Source organism: Drosophila novamexicana, unplaced genomic scaffold, assembly GCF_003285875.2.
Source record: "Drosophila novamexicana strain 15010-1031.04,08,12 unplaced genomic scaffold, DnovRS2.1 tig00004554-arrow-pilon, whole genome shotgun sequence".
In the NCBI taxonomy this organism is placed as follows: Eukaryota; Metazoa; Arthropoda; class Insecta; order Diptera; family Drosophilidae; genus Drosophila; species Drosophila novamexicana.
In genome coordinates, this window is record NW_020825051.1 from 4,830,620 (window position 1) to 4,843,827 (window position 13,208).

At 43.2% G+C, this 13,208-nt stretch overlaps 2 protein-coding genes, 1 long non-coding RNA gene and 3 other non-coding genes across 9 annotated transcripts; 1 reads left to right on the forward strand and 5 right to left on the reverse strand.

Moving 5' to 3' along the window:
• Window positions 1-2,555: 2,555 nt before the first annotated feature.
• On the reverse strand, window positions 2,556-4,701 carry LOC115769533. The gene is made up of 3 exons (XR_004018755.1): window positions 3,361-4,701; window positions 2,900-2,987; window positions 2,556-2,841 (listed from the first exon to the last, which is right to left on the reverse strand). It is a non-coding gene; the product is annotated as an uncharacterized LOC115769533 (long non-coding RNA).
• A 269-nt stretch (window positions 4,702-4,970) lies between these two features.
• Window positions 4,971-11,607, reverse strand: LOC115769524 (splicing factor 3B subunit 3). 3 transcript variants are annotated; one of them, XM_030714364.1, is made up of 11 exons: window positions 11,526-11,607; window positions 10,997-11,245; window positions 10,367-10,732; window positions 9,646-10,120; window positions 9,247-9,581; window positions 8,190-8,497; window positions 5,957-7,940; window positions 5,723-5,773; window positions 5,473-5,533; window positions 5,236-5,290; window positions 4,971-5,167 (listed from the first exon to the last, which is right to left on the reverse strand). In XM_030714364.1, the coding sequence occupies exons 2-7, from the start codon at window positions 11,220-11,222 to the stop codon at window positions 5,961-5,963; spliced, it is 3,690 nt and encodes a 1,229-aa protein (XP_030570224.1). In that variant the 5' UTR covers window positions 11,223-11,245; window positions 11,526-11,607; the 3' UTR covers window positions 4,971-5,167; window positions 5,236-5,290; window positions 5,473-5,533; window positions 5,723-5,773; window positions 5,957-5,960. The 3 variants fall into 3 exon arrangements, with proteins under 3 accessions (XP_030570224.1, XP_030570225.1, XP_030570226.1); XM_030714365.1 differs by lacking the exon at window positions 11,526-11,607 and having other exon boundaries at window positions 10,367-10,755; window positions 10,997-11,061; XM_030714366.1 differs by lacking the exons at window positions 4,971-5,167; window positions 5,236-5,290; window positions 5,473-5,533; window positions 5,723-5,773; window positions 5,957-7,940 and adding an exon at window positions 8,751-8,874 and having other exon boundaries at window positions 8,416-8,497.
• On the reverse strand, window positions 5,365-5,437 carry LOC115769992. The gene has a single exon (XR_004018797.1). It is a non-coding gene; the product is annotated as a small nucleolar RNA Me28S-Cm788 (small nucleolar RNA).
• LOC115769990 lies at window positions 5,611-5,691 on the reverse strand. Its single transcript, XR_004018795.1, has one exon. It is a non-coding gene; the product is annotated as a small nucleolar RNA Me28S-Gm3113 (small nucleolar RNA).
• On the reverse strand, window positions 5,842-5,925 carry LOC115769991. Its single transcript, XR_004018796.1, has one exon. It is a non-coding gene; the product is annotated as a small nucleolar RNA Me28S-Gm3113 (small nucleolar RNA).
• On the forward strand, window positions 11,578-13,190 carry LOC115769526 (UPF0415 protein C7orf25 homolog). Of its 2 annotated transcripts, XM_030714369.1 has the most exons (5): window positions 11,578-11,656; window positions 11,836-11,994; window positions 12,057-12,383; window positions 12,440-12,991; window positions 13,053-13,190. In XM_030714369.1, exons 2-5 carry the CDS (start codon window positions 11,845-11,847, stop codon window positions 13,128-13,130), a joined length of 1,107 nt encoding a protein of 368 aa, XP_030570229.1. In that variant the 5' UTR covers window positions 11,578-11,656; window positions 11,836-11,844; the 3' UTR covers window positions 13,131-13,190. The 2 variants fall into 2 exon arrangements, with proteins under 2 accessions (XP_030570229.1, XP_030570228.1); XM_030714368.1 differs by lacking the exon at window positions 11,578-11,656 and having other exon boundaries at window positions 11,800-11,994.
• The last annotated feature ends 18 nt before the right edge of the window (window positions 13,191-13,208 follow it).

Consider the following 13,208-nt stretch of genomic DNA (forward strand, 5'->3'; position numbering starts at 1 on the left):
GCCCTCGTCACAATTCATAATTTTTAGTCAATTATGCGAAAATTGCGAGCTCTAGGGCCAAGCCAAAACAAACAGACCTTGGGCCGAGTTAATGACATTGAATGGGGTCAGCCCAGTCGACGCACAGCTAAAGCCACGCATGCGAGCTCACATATAAGGTAGATAAGTACATTTAACTGGCCACGACAGACTGCTGACAGCGAGCTCCAGCTGAGGTTTCGACGCAACTGTGTCATTCTGCCTCTCCCCTCGTCAGCTTCTTCTTCTTTTTCTGGCAGTCGGCAATTATGCGGTTGCAAACAGTTTTCTTCTTGCTGCTGTGGAAGGCCCTACAACTGCTCCACAGCCCCGGCAGCTGAGCTGGCACGAAATAGGCACCCGACTGTGGTGTAAACAAAGCAAAGCGAATTGATTACTTCATGTCTTATACTCCGATTTCTGCAGCTCATCGTGATAGCAGTTAACACTGGGCTTTGGTTCGCCACTTTCCATTTGACAATCCTTTTGTTAACTGATTTTTTCTGACATTTTTTTACTTTAGATAAAGATAATCACTATTGTACACAACTCGCAATTAGCTGGTCAAAATATCTCGAGAAACCACTCATATCTCACAAAGAAACTAAATTTTCAACCGATTCCGACAATACTAAGATATCGCTAATATGTAGGAAGCATGGTCAAGACACAGCAGTTTCTTAAAAAAAATCGTGGAAAACAACAAAGTCTATCATACAATAATTTAATTTTGACCGATCGTTCCTATGGCAGATATAATACACGTTATATAGCTCCGATGTTGGGATTTCTCACGCTGGGATTATACCTAAACTTATTACAACCAAATTTAATCAAGAAATAATCGAAATTTCGGATCGTTCATTCCTATAGGAGATATGTACATGATCCCGCAGTTTCCAACATATGTTATGCTTCCAGTAGTTTACATAGAAACAGACAGACGCTATATTATTGACTAGGCTATTGATACTGATCAAATATAAATATGTACTTTATGAGGTCGAAGATGTCTCCTATGCTACACATTTCGAGAAAAGGGTTTAAAAGGTTATACATAGAAACAGACAGACGCTATATTATTGACTAGGCTATTGATACTGATCAAAAATACGAATACTTTGACGTTGAAGATGTCTCCTATGCTACACATTTCGAGAAAAGGGTTTAAAAGGTTATACATAGAAACACAGACGCTATATTATTGACTAGGCTATTAATACTGATCAAAAATACGAATACTTTATGAGGTTGAAGATGTCTCCTATGCTACACATTTCGAGAAAAGGGTTTAAAAAGGTTATAAACTTGAATAATATTTCAGATTTTTATCCCAGTTTTCTCTAAAACCCCGTCTTATTACTATACACATTTCAACGGCCTAGCCCTTACCAATAAGTCAGTCAATAAATCATTCTGACAAACTCGTTTGGCTATTGATAATTAATAACCGCTTCACCCGTAAATCCCAATATACATAATTTCATACCTGTACTGCAGGACCTGCACCTGGGTGAGAATTCGCTTTAAACACTTTTCACTTTTCAGCCGTTGAGGCAGCTATGCTCCTAAAATCTCTCGTATGCACTGCGTCCACAATTGACAATTGATTGCGCTGCAGCAATTGGATTTGTCCGGCAATAACATATGCCTGCTCTTTGACAATCAAAACCGAATGCTAGGCTAGCTCCAGTTGCTGGACATATATTTCACAATAGCATCGCTAGCCTGAGTGCTGGACACTTTGGGGGTCGCTGGTACAGTCGCTGCGCAAGCTGTATTGGCAGTCGAACGATATACTCGAGTTCAAGCCAGACACCTTTGCAGCGCTTGAGGATCTGGACACACTGGACTTGTCGCACAACAATCTCGAGTATCTGGACGAGAAGGCCTTTGGCAGCATGGCAATGTCGCGCCTGCGCATACTCAATTTGAACGCCAACAGCCTGAAGCGCCTGCATGCGCTGGCCTTCTCCTCGCTGCCCTTTGTGGAGTACATATCGCTGGGCCGGCTGGATGTGCTTATGTTTGCGCCCATGCGACATCTGCAGAAGCTGCATTTGGGCCACAACGAGCTGACCTAGATCAGATCCACTGTGCTGGAGAGCCTGAGCAGCATCGAGGAGTTACTCATTAACAAGCTAACCTTCCTGCCATATCTAAATGATACGTTGGCCAACTTGAAGCATTTGGCCAATCCCTGGCAGTGCGCCTTTTTCACGCAGCTGGAGCGTTGGCTCCAGGCCAAGCACGTTACCTCCGTGCGCAAGGGCACTGGGTTCTTCAGCGGCGAAAAGCCACTGTGCGTGGTCACACTTGTGGAATAATGTGTGCAGACACATGTTGTGGATGAGTTTGAAGAGCAACAACAATCAGGACGGTCCTTAGATGGTAGCTCAGATGAAGACTAATAAATGTGATGGATGAATAAGTGTGTGATGAATTAATGCATTTTTGATGATTGATCGTTGATGATGGATGTTGTGGGGTAAGGCAAAAACACGGCCTGTTGGTGGCGCAGATTCCTATTATTCCACGACAGATGTATTAATTTAAACATATTGTGGTACATTTCCGATTGTTGGCTGCGTCTCGCATTTTGTGTGTAATTTTCAATTTGACAAAGTATAACTCGAGTCGCAGAACCACGGCAGTCAAATCGCCAGTGCACTTGTTTAGCGTCTCCTTCTTCTGGTGGGGCGAGATGCTGGACAGCACATTAGCCACAATCCAGTTGAGCATGTGCTTCTGGCTGAGACGACGCTCAACGTGACGGCATTCCAGCTGATAATCCAAGCGGCGCTTGACCTCAGAGTACACATTCTAAAAAAAACAAAAGTTATTGCTAATGCATGTTCCCTTCGATTCTTTTCACACTCACATCGATGTCACCATCAGCTCAGCGAGTGACAGCTGGACCCAGTGAGGCGGAGGCAGCTGCCCAGCGGCTGGCCATAAAGCTCAATGGGCTAAACAGAATAAAATAAAAGCCGATTGTTAGTAAGCATAGTGAAACTTATAAATGCCGAGTTTGGACTTTTTTCATAACGGTAGCTTTAAATCTGAGAGGCTGGAAACAGACAGACGGACATGGCTATATCGACTCGTTGTTGATACTGATCAAGAATGTATATAGTTTAGTTTATGGGATCGAAGATGTCTCATTCTATGCTAGACAAAATTATAATACCCTCTGCAAGGGTATACAAATCTTCATACAAGATCTACATTTACGACTGTTCATTTCTGATCCTATATATGTATTACTTGCAATATGTTTACATATAAACAGACAGACTATATATTGACTAAGCTGTTGATAATGATCAGAAATATACATACTTTTTGGGGCCGAAGAGGTCTCCTATGAGCTACACATCTCGCGAGGCAAATACCCTCCAAAAGAGGTTTAAAAATGATGATGCTGCTGCTACTTCGGCTACTGCTGCTGATGATGTTGATTATGATGTTAATTATGATGTTGTTAGTGAAGATGATGATGATCATGATGGCGGTAAGACAGCCACAGACCCAGACCCTGACTTTTAACTGTCTGGCTGGCTGACCGCGCTGCACTGACTGGCTGGCTGACTGCCAAGCTGATGATTCTATTTATTACATGGCCCGCAATTTGCAATTCCTCTTTTTTATTTTTTGCTGCGCTGCGTTTTAATTATTTGGCTTGCCGTTAGTTTTAATAAAGCTGCTAACTGTGAAACGACGTGACTGGAAAATGTTGGCCCGGCCGCATTCGGAAAATGAGCATTTAATTTACAGCGAAAGTGTCGGCCACGGCCACGACCAGCGCCGTTCTTCGAATGCAGGTCCAGCTCCAGCACCAGCTCAAGCTCCAGACATCTAACCGATTAAAATCTCAGCGAATTCGCAGAAAATTCTTACACGCAAGCCGCGGGGACAGCTGAAAAGTTGCTGCGTTAACACCCATTTCCATTTTCAAGTGTGGAGCGCGTTTCATGCGAACTTTTTTTTCTTTTTTATCACGCGAGGCACATTTTGATAAGCATCTGCAGCAGAGGCAAGTGGAGTCCGATGTTGATGCTCAGATCGTTGATCGCCAGGCGCTGATAAAGGCAACAACGCCCCACACAAACCCAAAAGCCCAAGCAAGGCATGTGGACATCATCCCAGGGACTGAGACAGAGTGCGTTTGCTTTATCTGCAACTGGGCATCTGCTCTTCTGCTTGGTCGCTGAACGCATTCCACAAAAGGCAACAGCTTCCAGGCCAAACAAAAAAGTGGGCGTGTTTGTAGTAGGGCACAGCAGGCAACATGTGGCAAGTGTTTGCGCCAAGCGTTGATTGTGCTTATCGATGGCGCGATCGCCAAGCTGCAGCTGCATGTGGCATGAATTGCATGCGTAGCTGCAGCCTAGAGACGGCTGCTACTCGTTGTTGTTGTTGTTGTTGCTGTTGTTGTTGCATGCTTGCGTGTTTTGCTCACGTTCTGGAAATGTGCAACAAAAAGTTGCAAACACAAGTGATGAATGTCCGTGTTATGCGATCTAATGATCTAGAAATGAAGTTAATAAATCGTTTAGCCAGATGCCGCAGCGCCAGCTAGTTGATGATACCCCCTCCTCATCGATCCGTAGATCAACAAAGTGGAACACTTTGCGGATGCTTGTTTTATGGCCTCTTTTGGCCAGCGACGACGTCGACGACCACCGCCGTTGTCCAAGTCTGTGTTAGAGGCACGTAATTTGCATAACTACCATGGGCTTATAACTCTGTACATAACAAATTACAACAATTTGATTGCTACAGAGAGAGAGAGATGAGCAGAGAAAACAAGACGTTTAGCAGATATATATTCGTGGCATGCCACAGCGAACACAACGGTAAAGTGTGCCGCGTAACAAGGCCAAGAACAAGAACTAGCCAAACATCATTACTAACAAGGCACAAACGGGTATATTTAAATTACAGTCCACTTTTGTGCTTTGTGTACATTTATTATTATAATATCAGGCTTAAATTACATAGCGTGTGTGGCTATTAAATTTGTTGCACAAATGTTTGAATTTGTGCAACAAATTAAATGTAGTATAAATAGGCAGTCATTTAGTGGTTGTGTATTGTGTGTATTATGTGCATATTACGCTTAAATACAAATAATTACACATATAAACTGCAATGGGATAAAAGAATCAAATTAGTAAATTTTAAATTCATGTTTATTTGATTTCAATTATTCACCTAGTAAATATTTAAGTTACTTGATCGATTACCCAAAGGATCCAAAGCGCAAGAGCTGCGTAAAAAGGAACAAAAATGGACTTTAGTTTACGTTCGACTTTCTTTTTGACTCGAAATTAATTTCAAATTGTGAACTCAGTAATTCATTTACAATCAAATTATTTCATTAGTCTAACATATGTAAAAAGCATCACAGTAAAGCATTAATTCTTTGAATATTTAATTTTTTATATTTACTTTTAATTTTTGCAAGTGAGTTGCGCTTGCGAGATCCGTAATTTATGGGTTGTATATAAGACTGCAAATAGTTAAGAGCAAGTTATTAAAATAGTTGCATATTATTCGATAAACAATTCTATTTTTAGTTCAATTGAAATTCAGCAATTATCAATTTACACTAATCAAGGCATTTCATAGGTGTCCCAAGGTAAAAATTTAGCTCATCACAATGTAATTTCAACAAAAGTGGTAATAAAACAAAACTCACCTTAAAAAAAGAAGTACGTAATGATGAGAGCCATTCCGCATCTAAAATTAGCTGCAAATATAATGATAAACAACAATTAATATTTGAGCACCATCGATCATCTATATACACACATAATTTCTTTCAGTTTCACAAAATTTACACTAATCAAGGCATATTTCATAGGTGTCCCAAGGTAATTACTATATCATCAGATAACATATCTCCCACTTATATATTTGAAGCCCAACTCACCTATTTAGAACGCATAACGGGTGCGTATATCTTCCAGTTTCTTGCAGATTTGATTCGGCGTGCGGAACATATCGCCAGCAATGCTCTTCTGCTTCACTGCATCAATAGATAAATACTGTTCGCACAGATCGCCGTCTAGGACATTCTTTACCGGATAATAAGAACTGCGGTAGCTGAGATGATCGCGACCGCACAAGGGGGGATTCTCATTGCGCATATGCATCTCCAGGTGCTGGAAGAAGTCATAGTCCTCGCGACTGGTAAACGGCACAAAGGCGCCGACAGTGCCACTCAATGTGGCATAGATGAGTGCCTCCGAGCCACCAGGAATGAGCGTGGCTTTCTGCAGCGACATGATAATCTCGCCCACATGGAATGAACAAATGTTCTCCGACTTTTGCGAGGCGCCCGACAATAGTCCGCGATCCCAGAGCGACTTGGTGCCGGTGGGATCTTCGTCTACATCATCGGTGACAGAATGTGGCAGGCGTTGAATGCTCAAATTTCCAAATTTATCAGCAATTGCAATGGTATCGTAATCAAGCAGTGTAGTGGCAGTCACCCAACGCGGATGGGTATCATCGGCGAATATGATTAGTTGATTCTCGGCGCGACGATAGCGTATAAAGAAGACGGACTCCTGCACATCCGATACGTACACGCGATGACCCATCGCTTGAATGTTGACAATCTGGTAAGGAATGTGTTTGTTCTCGCACTTGCGCAGCATCTTCTTTTTGCCAAGATCATAGATGCGTAGCATCCGGCCACAGCCAGCCAGCAAGCGACCCTGGAAGCCACACAATGCGCCGGGTATCTCATCAATCTCGGTGCGATGCAAAAACTCCAGAGCTGAGCAGGTTGGATCAATTTTGTAGATATCAATACAGCCGCCCTGTGAGATGCGTGGATTCAGCTGCAGGTCCTTGGCAATGCCCACGGCCAAATAATAGCGACCATCTGCCGCAACGGAGAACTTAAGCAACGTCATAGACATTATGGCCTCGTTCTGTGTTAGCGGGACACTGAACATCGTCTGGCCGTGCATGGCATCCAGACAGCGTATTTGCGAGGCCCACAGGCCCAATCCTGCCTTGGGTGCAGAGAACACATCCTCGGGCAGCACCTCATTTATGAAAGCGTTGGCCATTTCTCTGGCCAGTTCGCGCTCCTCGTCACCGGCAGCGCTACGCATTTCCTCGGCCATTTGTTCTTTACGTGTATTCTTGGTATCCTCAGTGTAAGCATTATGATCGGTTTCGGCAATTAGCATGCGACCCGTATCCGGATGTATGACAAAGGCGCGCGGCGTAAACTGCAGTGGAAAGGCCACCTGATTGAACACAGCGCCCAGTTTCTCCAGCGCCAGGATACGCAATGTGTTGGTCGAAATAGCCACAATGCCCTCGCTGCACTGCTCGCTGGAAAAGCCCGAGGCATACTCCAGCGTCTCATACGACAGCGGTGTCAAATGGAATCGATTCTGATGGTAATAGGACAGCCAAGTACGGCTGGACATAGCCAATACGGCTTCGGCGCCTTGCATCTTAATGCGAAACAGCTTCACCGGTCGCGAGCCCAAGTAACGTGTGCGCGTATCCGCCAAGTCTCCAGACACGGGGTCCAACACAGTACGTAACAAGACGCCGTTACTTAATCCAATATTTAGATAGATGGTGCCTTTATTGCTGCCACCGCTGCGTTGGGCCGGCACATCATCATCCGCACCACTAGCATTGGTGGTGCTCTCTGTGTGACCCATTTCGACCAGACACAGTGACTCGGCTGGCGAGGGCAGAGCCTGCATAGAGCATGGCGACAGACAATTGTTCGGATCCAGCGAAAGTATGCGCACAGTGTTATCAGCCAGACCGACAGCCAAGAACCAAGAACGCTGCTCGCCCTCCGGCACCGTGCCCAAAGCCATGCACATAATCTCGGCAGGCATTTCCGAACGTTCCGTATATTCGTTCAGCTCACCAGTCTGTAAAAGAGGAATTTCACATTAGTAATTAGCTCAGAACGAGTATTTAAAAAAGAACACAATACATTGTCTAATAAATGCTCAGCACTGCAGGACACAAAGTGTCTCAACATGATTGTTCTTTTTCGTGTTTTTGTCATCAGCGCAATTTAGAGAGAAAAGCCAATTCAAGATTACGGATATACATATCTCGCTCCACAGTAACTAACTTTTCTATTCTATTGCCTAGTCTCAATAGGAAATGCTTACCGGATCCATTTCAAAATAGACCAACTCGCGACCAGACAGCGTTATGACCACTTGACGTTGATTGACGGCGCATTTGGTAATGGATTTCTTGCCGGGTGCTTTCCACTCGTTCACACGTTTATCGGATCGTATATGACGAATGCCATCTGGATACACCTGCACCAGAGCATCGTCGCCGAGCGCAGCACAACACAATGTTGGCGTGGTGCCCAAAAAGCCGCTGTCCGTTACTTCCTCAACGGTTTCACCAATGCTCAGAACCAGCGTGGCATTCACGAAGGAAACGATGATATAGGCATCAAATTCGTCTAAAAGTAGGAGCACAACACAAAAGAATTCGTCATCAGTAAAAGATTCTTTTAAGAATACACAATTTGTAAGGAATTTTACGACATTGAATAATCAGGTTATCAATTTGTAATCAATGGAGAATTCAGCTGAAACACGGTTGATAAGTAATCACATCATGTTCAATGTCTAAGCTTAAAATTAAATTTCAATAATTTGTAGTAGCATTTTGTAGTATCTGTTGACTTAAGAGCTGCAGTAATGTTGCCTTACCTATCGCTTCACAAAAGACAAATATAAATTATAAGTATTTTACACGAGTGTATTGGATTACATTCGTTTTTATATCTGTTCGATAGTCACACACAACAAACAGTTGACGTCTGTGTTTAAGCGCCTGAAATAAGAGAGAACTGGTGGTTGATAACTTGTGGCTTTTCGATCGGGTTTATACATAGTTATATAGACTAGGATTGTTGGTACTTTCTTTGCCAGATGTCGATAAATAAAATAACGCTTAGTACTTGTCGCTGACCATATTGCCACAATGCGTATAGTACAAGGAGATTTTTAAATTTGATAGAAAACATTTTGGAAATCAACAATCCTAGTGCAAACTATATATAGCAATATCATTGTTTATCTTGGGGTATCGTGTTCAGTATCATCAATGCACCAGTTGAATTATTAGAAACATTTCATTGCTAGCAAACTTAAGGACTAAACTTAATAAGCGCAAAGATAAAATAAATCCTTGTTCTTAACTCACCATCAATGCGTTTCTTGACAGTCCACACGGCATTTGGATTACCGGGCAACTCAGAAACAGCCATCTCTGACACCTCAAGACCGTGACGCAGCACACGAAGTGTTGAGCGTGGTCCACGCCCACAAAGCACATACAACTGCGGTGTGTCTTCATTTGCCAGATCAGCCACCTGTGAGGTGATAATCGGCGCAAACGAGGGTAACTCATCGACCAAGACGAGATTCTTTAATGCACGTGGAGCAAAAAAGAAAGTTTCACCCTCCTCCAGTGGCATAGCAGAGCTGAATTCGGGTTCGTCATCGTCGTCGCCCAGATGTGCAATTTGGTACAGGTAACTATAGGCAAAGGAGCAGGTGAGCAAATCTTATACAAAACTTTTAAAGTCACGTTTACACTTACTGGTTGCCAAATTCGCTGGCCACAAATAGAAAGCCAGTCTTCAACACACACATTGCCGTCGCGGGAGGAACTGTATCAAAGTACTTCAATTTAATTTCGGACACCACATCGTCATCCGTCTCGAGAGTGATCTTAAATATATCACCCTGCTCGGTTTGAAGCAAAAAGAAGTACATGCTCTTGGTACGATGTGTTGCAGAGCATATAAAGATCATGCCGCGCTCCGGATCATCTAGATCGTTGCGTCGACGTGGTATGGGGCAACGTATGTCGTGTTGATCACCCAAATTCTTGTAGGTCAGATAGTTCTCCGAGCAAATGAGCACACCCGAGGGTCCATCATTCCCACCGGGCACAGAAACCAAGAAGTTTGCATGCTCTTCCAGTGGCTCCGAGTACTTGCGCACCACATGATTCAATCCCAAGTCAAGTTCATAAAACGTTAGAGTTTGTTGTGTGCGTTGAGCAGCATCACCTACAATATAATAAAAAATTGATTAATACAAAACTTTACGAGAAGCAAATGGCAATTAACTTTAAAAGAATGTGGGCCACAAATCAGTGAAGTGCTGCTAGGTACTAACAGCAGCACCAATGGTTCAGTGGTCACATTTATCTAGCGCTCAGTTACAAAACAGTGTCAATGGAGAATAAGCCACAGTCGCCGAACATTAAGGCGCCAAGGGTATGCAGAATATTCTGATGGTACGGTAAATCATACCTGATGGATCCAAGTCAGCTTCCTCATAGTCGATTTCCAGACAAGCAAACATCGGATTATCAAAACCAACATCCACGCCAACCATGTGGTATGTCAAGGTGTTAGACTTGTGTGCCTCCAGTGGCGATGATATGGTAAGTCGGGCTTGGGTATCTCGATTCATGATATATGCCAACTTTTGTTTTTCAACGGCACCTATCATCACTGCACGACCCTTAGGATCAATGGCAAAGTACTGTCCAGGCACAATACGACGACAGCCCGACTTGCCAAAGGTCTCTTGATGCACCTTTTCCAGGGAATTCTTGCTGGGGATATACTCCAGAATTACAATGCGTCCAGAATCCGAGCCCACGACAATATAATCTATGAGAAGAGAAATTGACGAACTAATATTATAAAGGAATGTATTAAACTGTACTTTTTGCATGTTAGAATATCTTGTTACTCGAAGTTTCAGTTCGCCATACCATGTGATTGGGGTTATGGCAAATGCGACGCCAAGTTGGATTTATATCGCACTTAGACACGTTCAATAAAGTCAAACTGGGCACAACCACAGAGCTGCCCCCAATTGGATTTTGTGCGTAATATATACATACACGTACATAATATACAAACGAAACCAACCTTTTGTGCCTCCTGTTAAACGAAAGGCCATTAGCGCACGTATGCAGCCAAAGATTTCCGTCGACATCAGCGTATGAACCTTGCCGGTGTTCGGATCGGGCCGCAGCAGCTCCAGCGACTTGCCACGTGAGAGTAGCACTTCCTGCTGCTTGCCGCCCGAAAAGTTACCGTGCACCGCATGGGTGACGCCAGTGCCTTTCTGGAGCGTCAAATTATACAAGTACATGTCGATGCTGTACTATTTTAAGCCTACGGAAAAAATTTTCAAGTTGAGGTTAGAAACGATCGACACATTTTATATGCAGAAAATAGTTTTTTTTTGGCGTAATTGTACTACTTTAATAAAACCAGGGCCACAGTAAGATGCTCGTGTCGCCCAACGATGCTAGTAAGCAGTATTTATTTAATCTTTGCACGGTTAAAAAATGCGACCAAACCACAGACATATCTGCTGTTCTGGAGATACCTTCGTGCACAGTTATCACTTAAATATTAACAAATTCATTTAGTTTAGTACATCGATTATTACCTTTTGCTATTTTATTCAATTATTTTACACATTTTAACAATGATGCGTTCAAATTAAGTTTTTTCACTTCACATAAGCGGCGTCATTTCACATAACAACCGCTTGGCTTCACCGGCGTAGAAAAAGTGGAAGTAAGTGCATAATGTTGGCGTTTGACAGCACTTTTAGCAGAGTTGCTCTCTGTAGAGTTGCTTTTAGCAGAGTTGCAAACACTTCGATAACGATATTCATATTGTTCGGCAGCCCTGAACGAACAGCTGACCGATAACAATAATATTAAATATAAAAAAAATTGCTCGCTTAAACTCAGCAGGTGGCAATGGAGATGGAGGACGCTCTGTATGCAGATGCCAATGATAAAATAAGGCTAGGAGAGGAGCTTAAGAAGTCACTGGTCGAATTTGAGGAAATACCTGGGGTTTCAAAAGTGCAAAGGAAAATACAGCAGGAACTTAAGTTCTTGGAAAAGGTTTGACTGTTCCATGATACTTAAATGTCTATAAATAGCTAGTAACACCTATTAATGTGCAGGTTATACGTACCAAGACGTTAAAGGAGAATCACATAACTAGCAGCAACTTTGTCAATTATGAATTTCTTATAAAAACACTGCGCCTGCAGCAAGGAGTTGTCGACATAAACGCAGTCTTTCCGCTCGAATCGCGTGACAGTCCGTTGCGTGTGGATATTGTTGCCAATAACGGTCTAAAATGGATTAAGGTTATAGCGCGCAACTCCAAGTCCATTGAAGATGCTGCAAAAGGCTGCGTCAGCTTTGGCGCCCGCAGTGTCCTGGATCAGGCAAGCGATTACTTGGAAGCCAGCGAGCTACACTTTTGCATGTTCCAACGCCCCAAGGTGATTGCGAAATCCTTAACTAAATTGTCGATTAATGCAATTCAATCGCCTTTCAGGTAGTCTTCTACTTCTCCAACAAAATAGATAGCTCACTGCACGAAGAGCTCAAGGAAATGGGCGTGCAAACGGCATCACTGGAAGAGCCCGACTTGGATGTGGATCAGTATGCCACCATTTCGAACGAACTCAACTTGGATGTGACGACACTGTTGGCATACGTAAGCGCGCTCACAAATGGTGGCTGCAATTTTGTGTTCAAGGAGCCTCTTTTGACCGAACAAGCCGAAAAGGAGCGCGAGTGTCCAGTTAAACCCATACTCGATAAAATATTTCAAGGCAAGCGGCTGGTCTGCTGCCAATTGGCCAACGATGCATTTCAAAATATTCTCAGTGTATTGGGCGGGCCCAATGAGCGGGCACTTGCTGTCGAGCTCATGAAACGTGTAACAGTGTATCCGGATGTGGAGACGATACCCCCAGAGTTTTCCAATTTACGTTTTACGGCCAACGTGAATGAACGTAGCTTAAAGATATTCAGTTTTGGCATGGCACGGAAAATATTTACAGTTACCTCGAACAAGGCATTTGTGAGGTCAGCGAAGATGCAGGTAATGTATTTGGGCCATAAGAAATCTCAGTTTTCAGTATACAATCCATATATCATTTCAGGGCATAAACGTGCCCGTTTTTGTGCATGCATCACGAGCACTCACTGAGGGTAAACAAGCCAACGCAAAGCCGCTGTAGTGTTATTTTTTCTATATAACAATATTGACATCTTATTAAATTTTGTACTTATACAAATTTGAATTTTTTCAATGTATC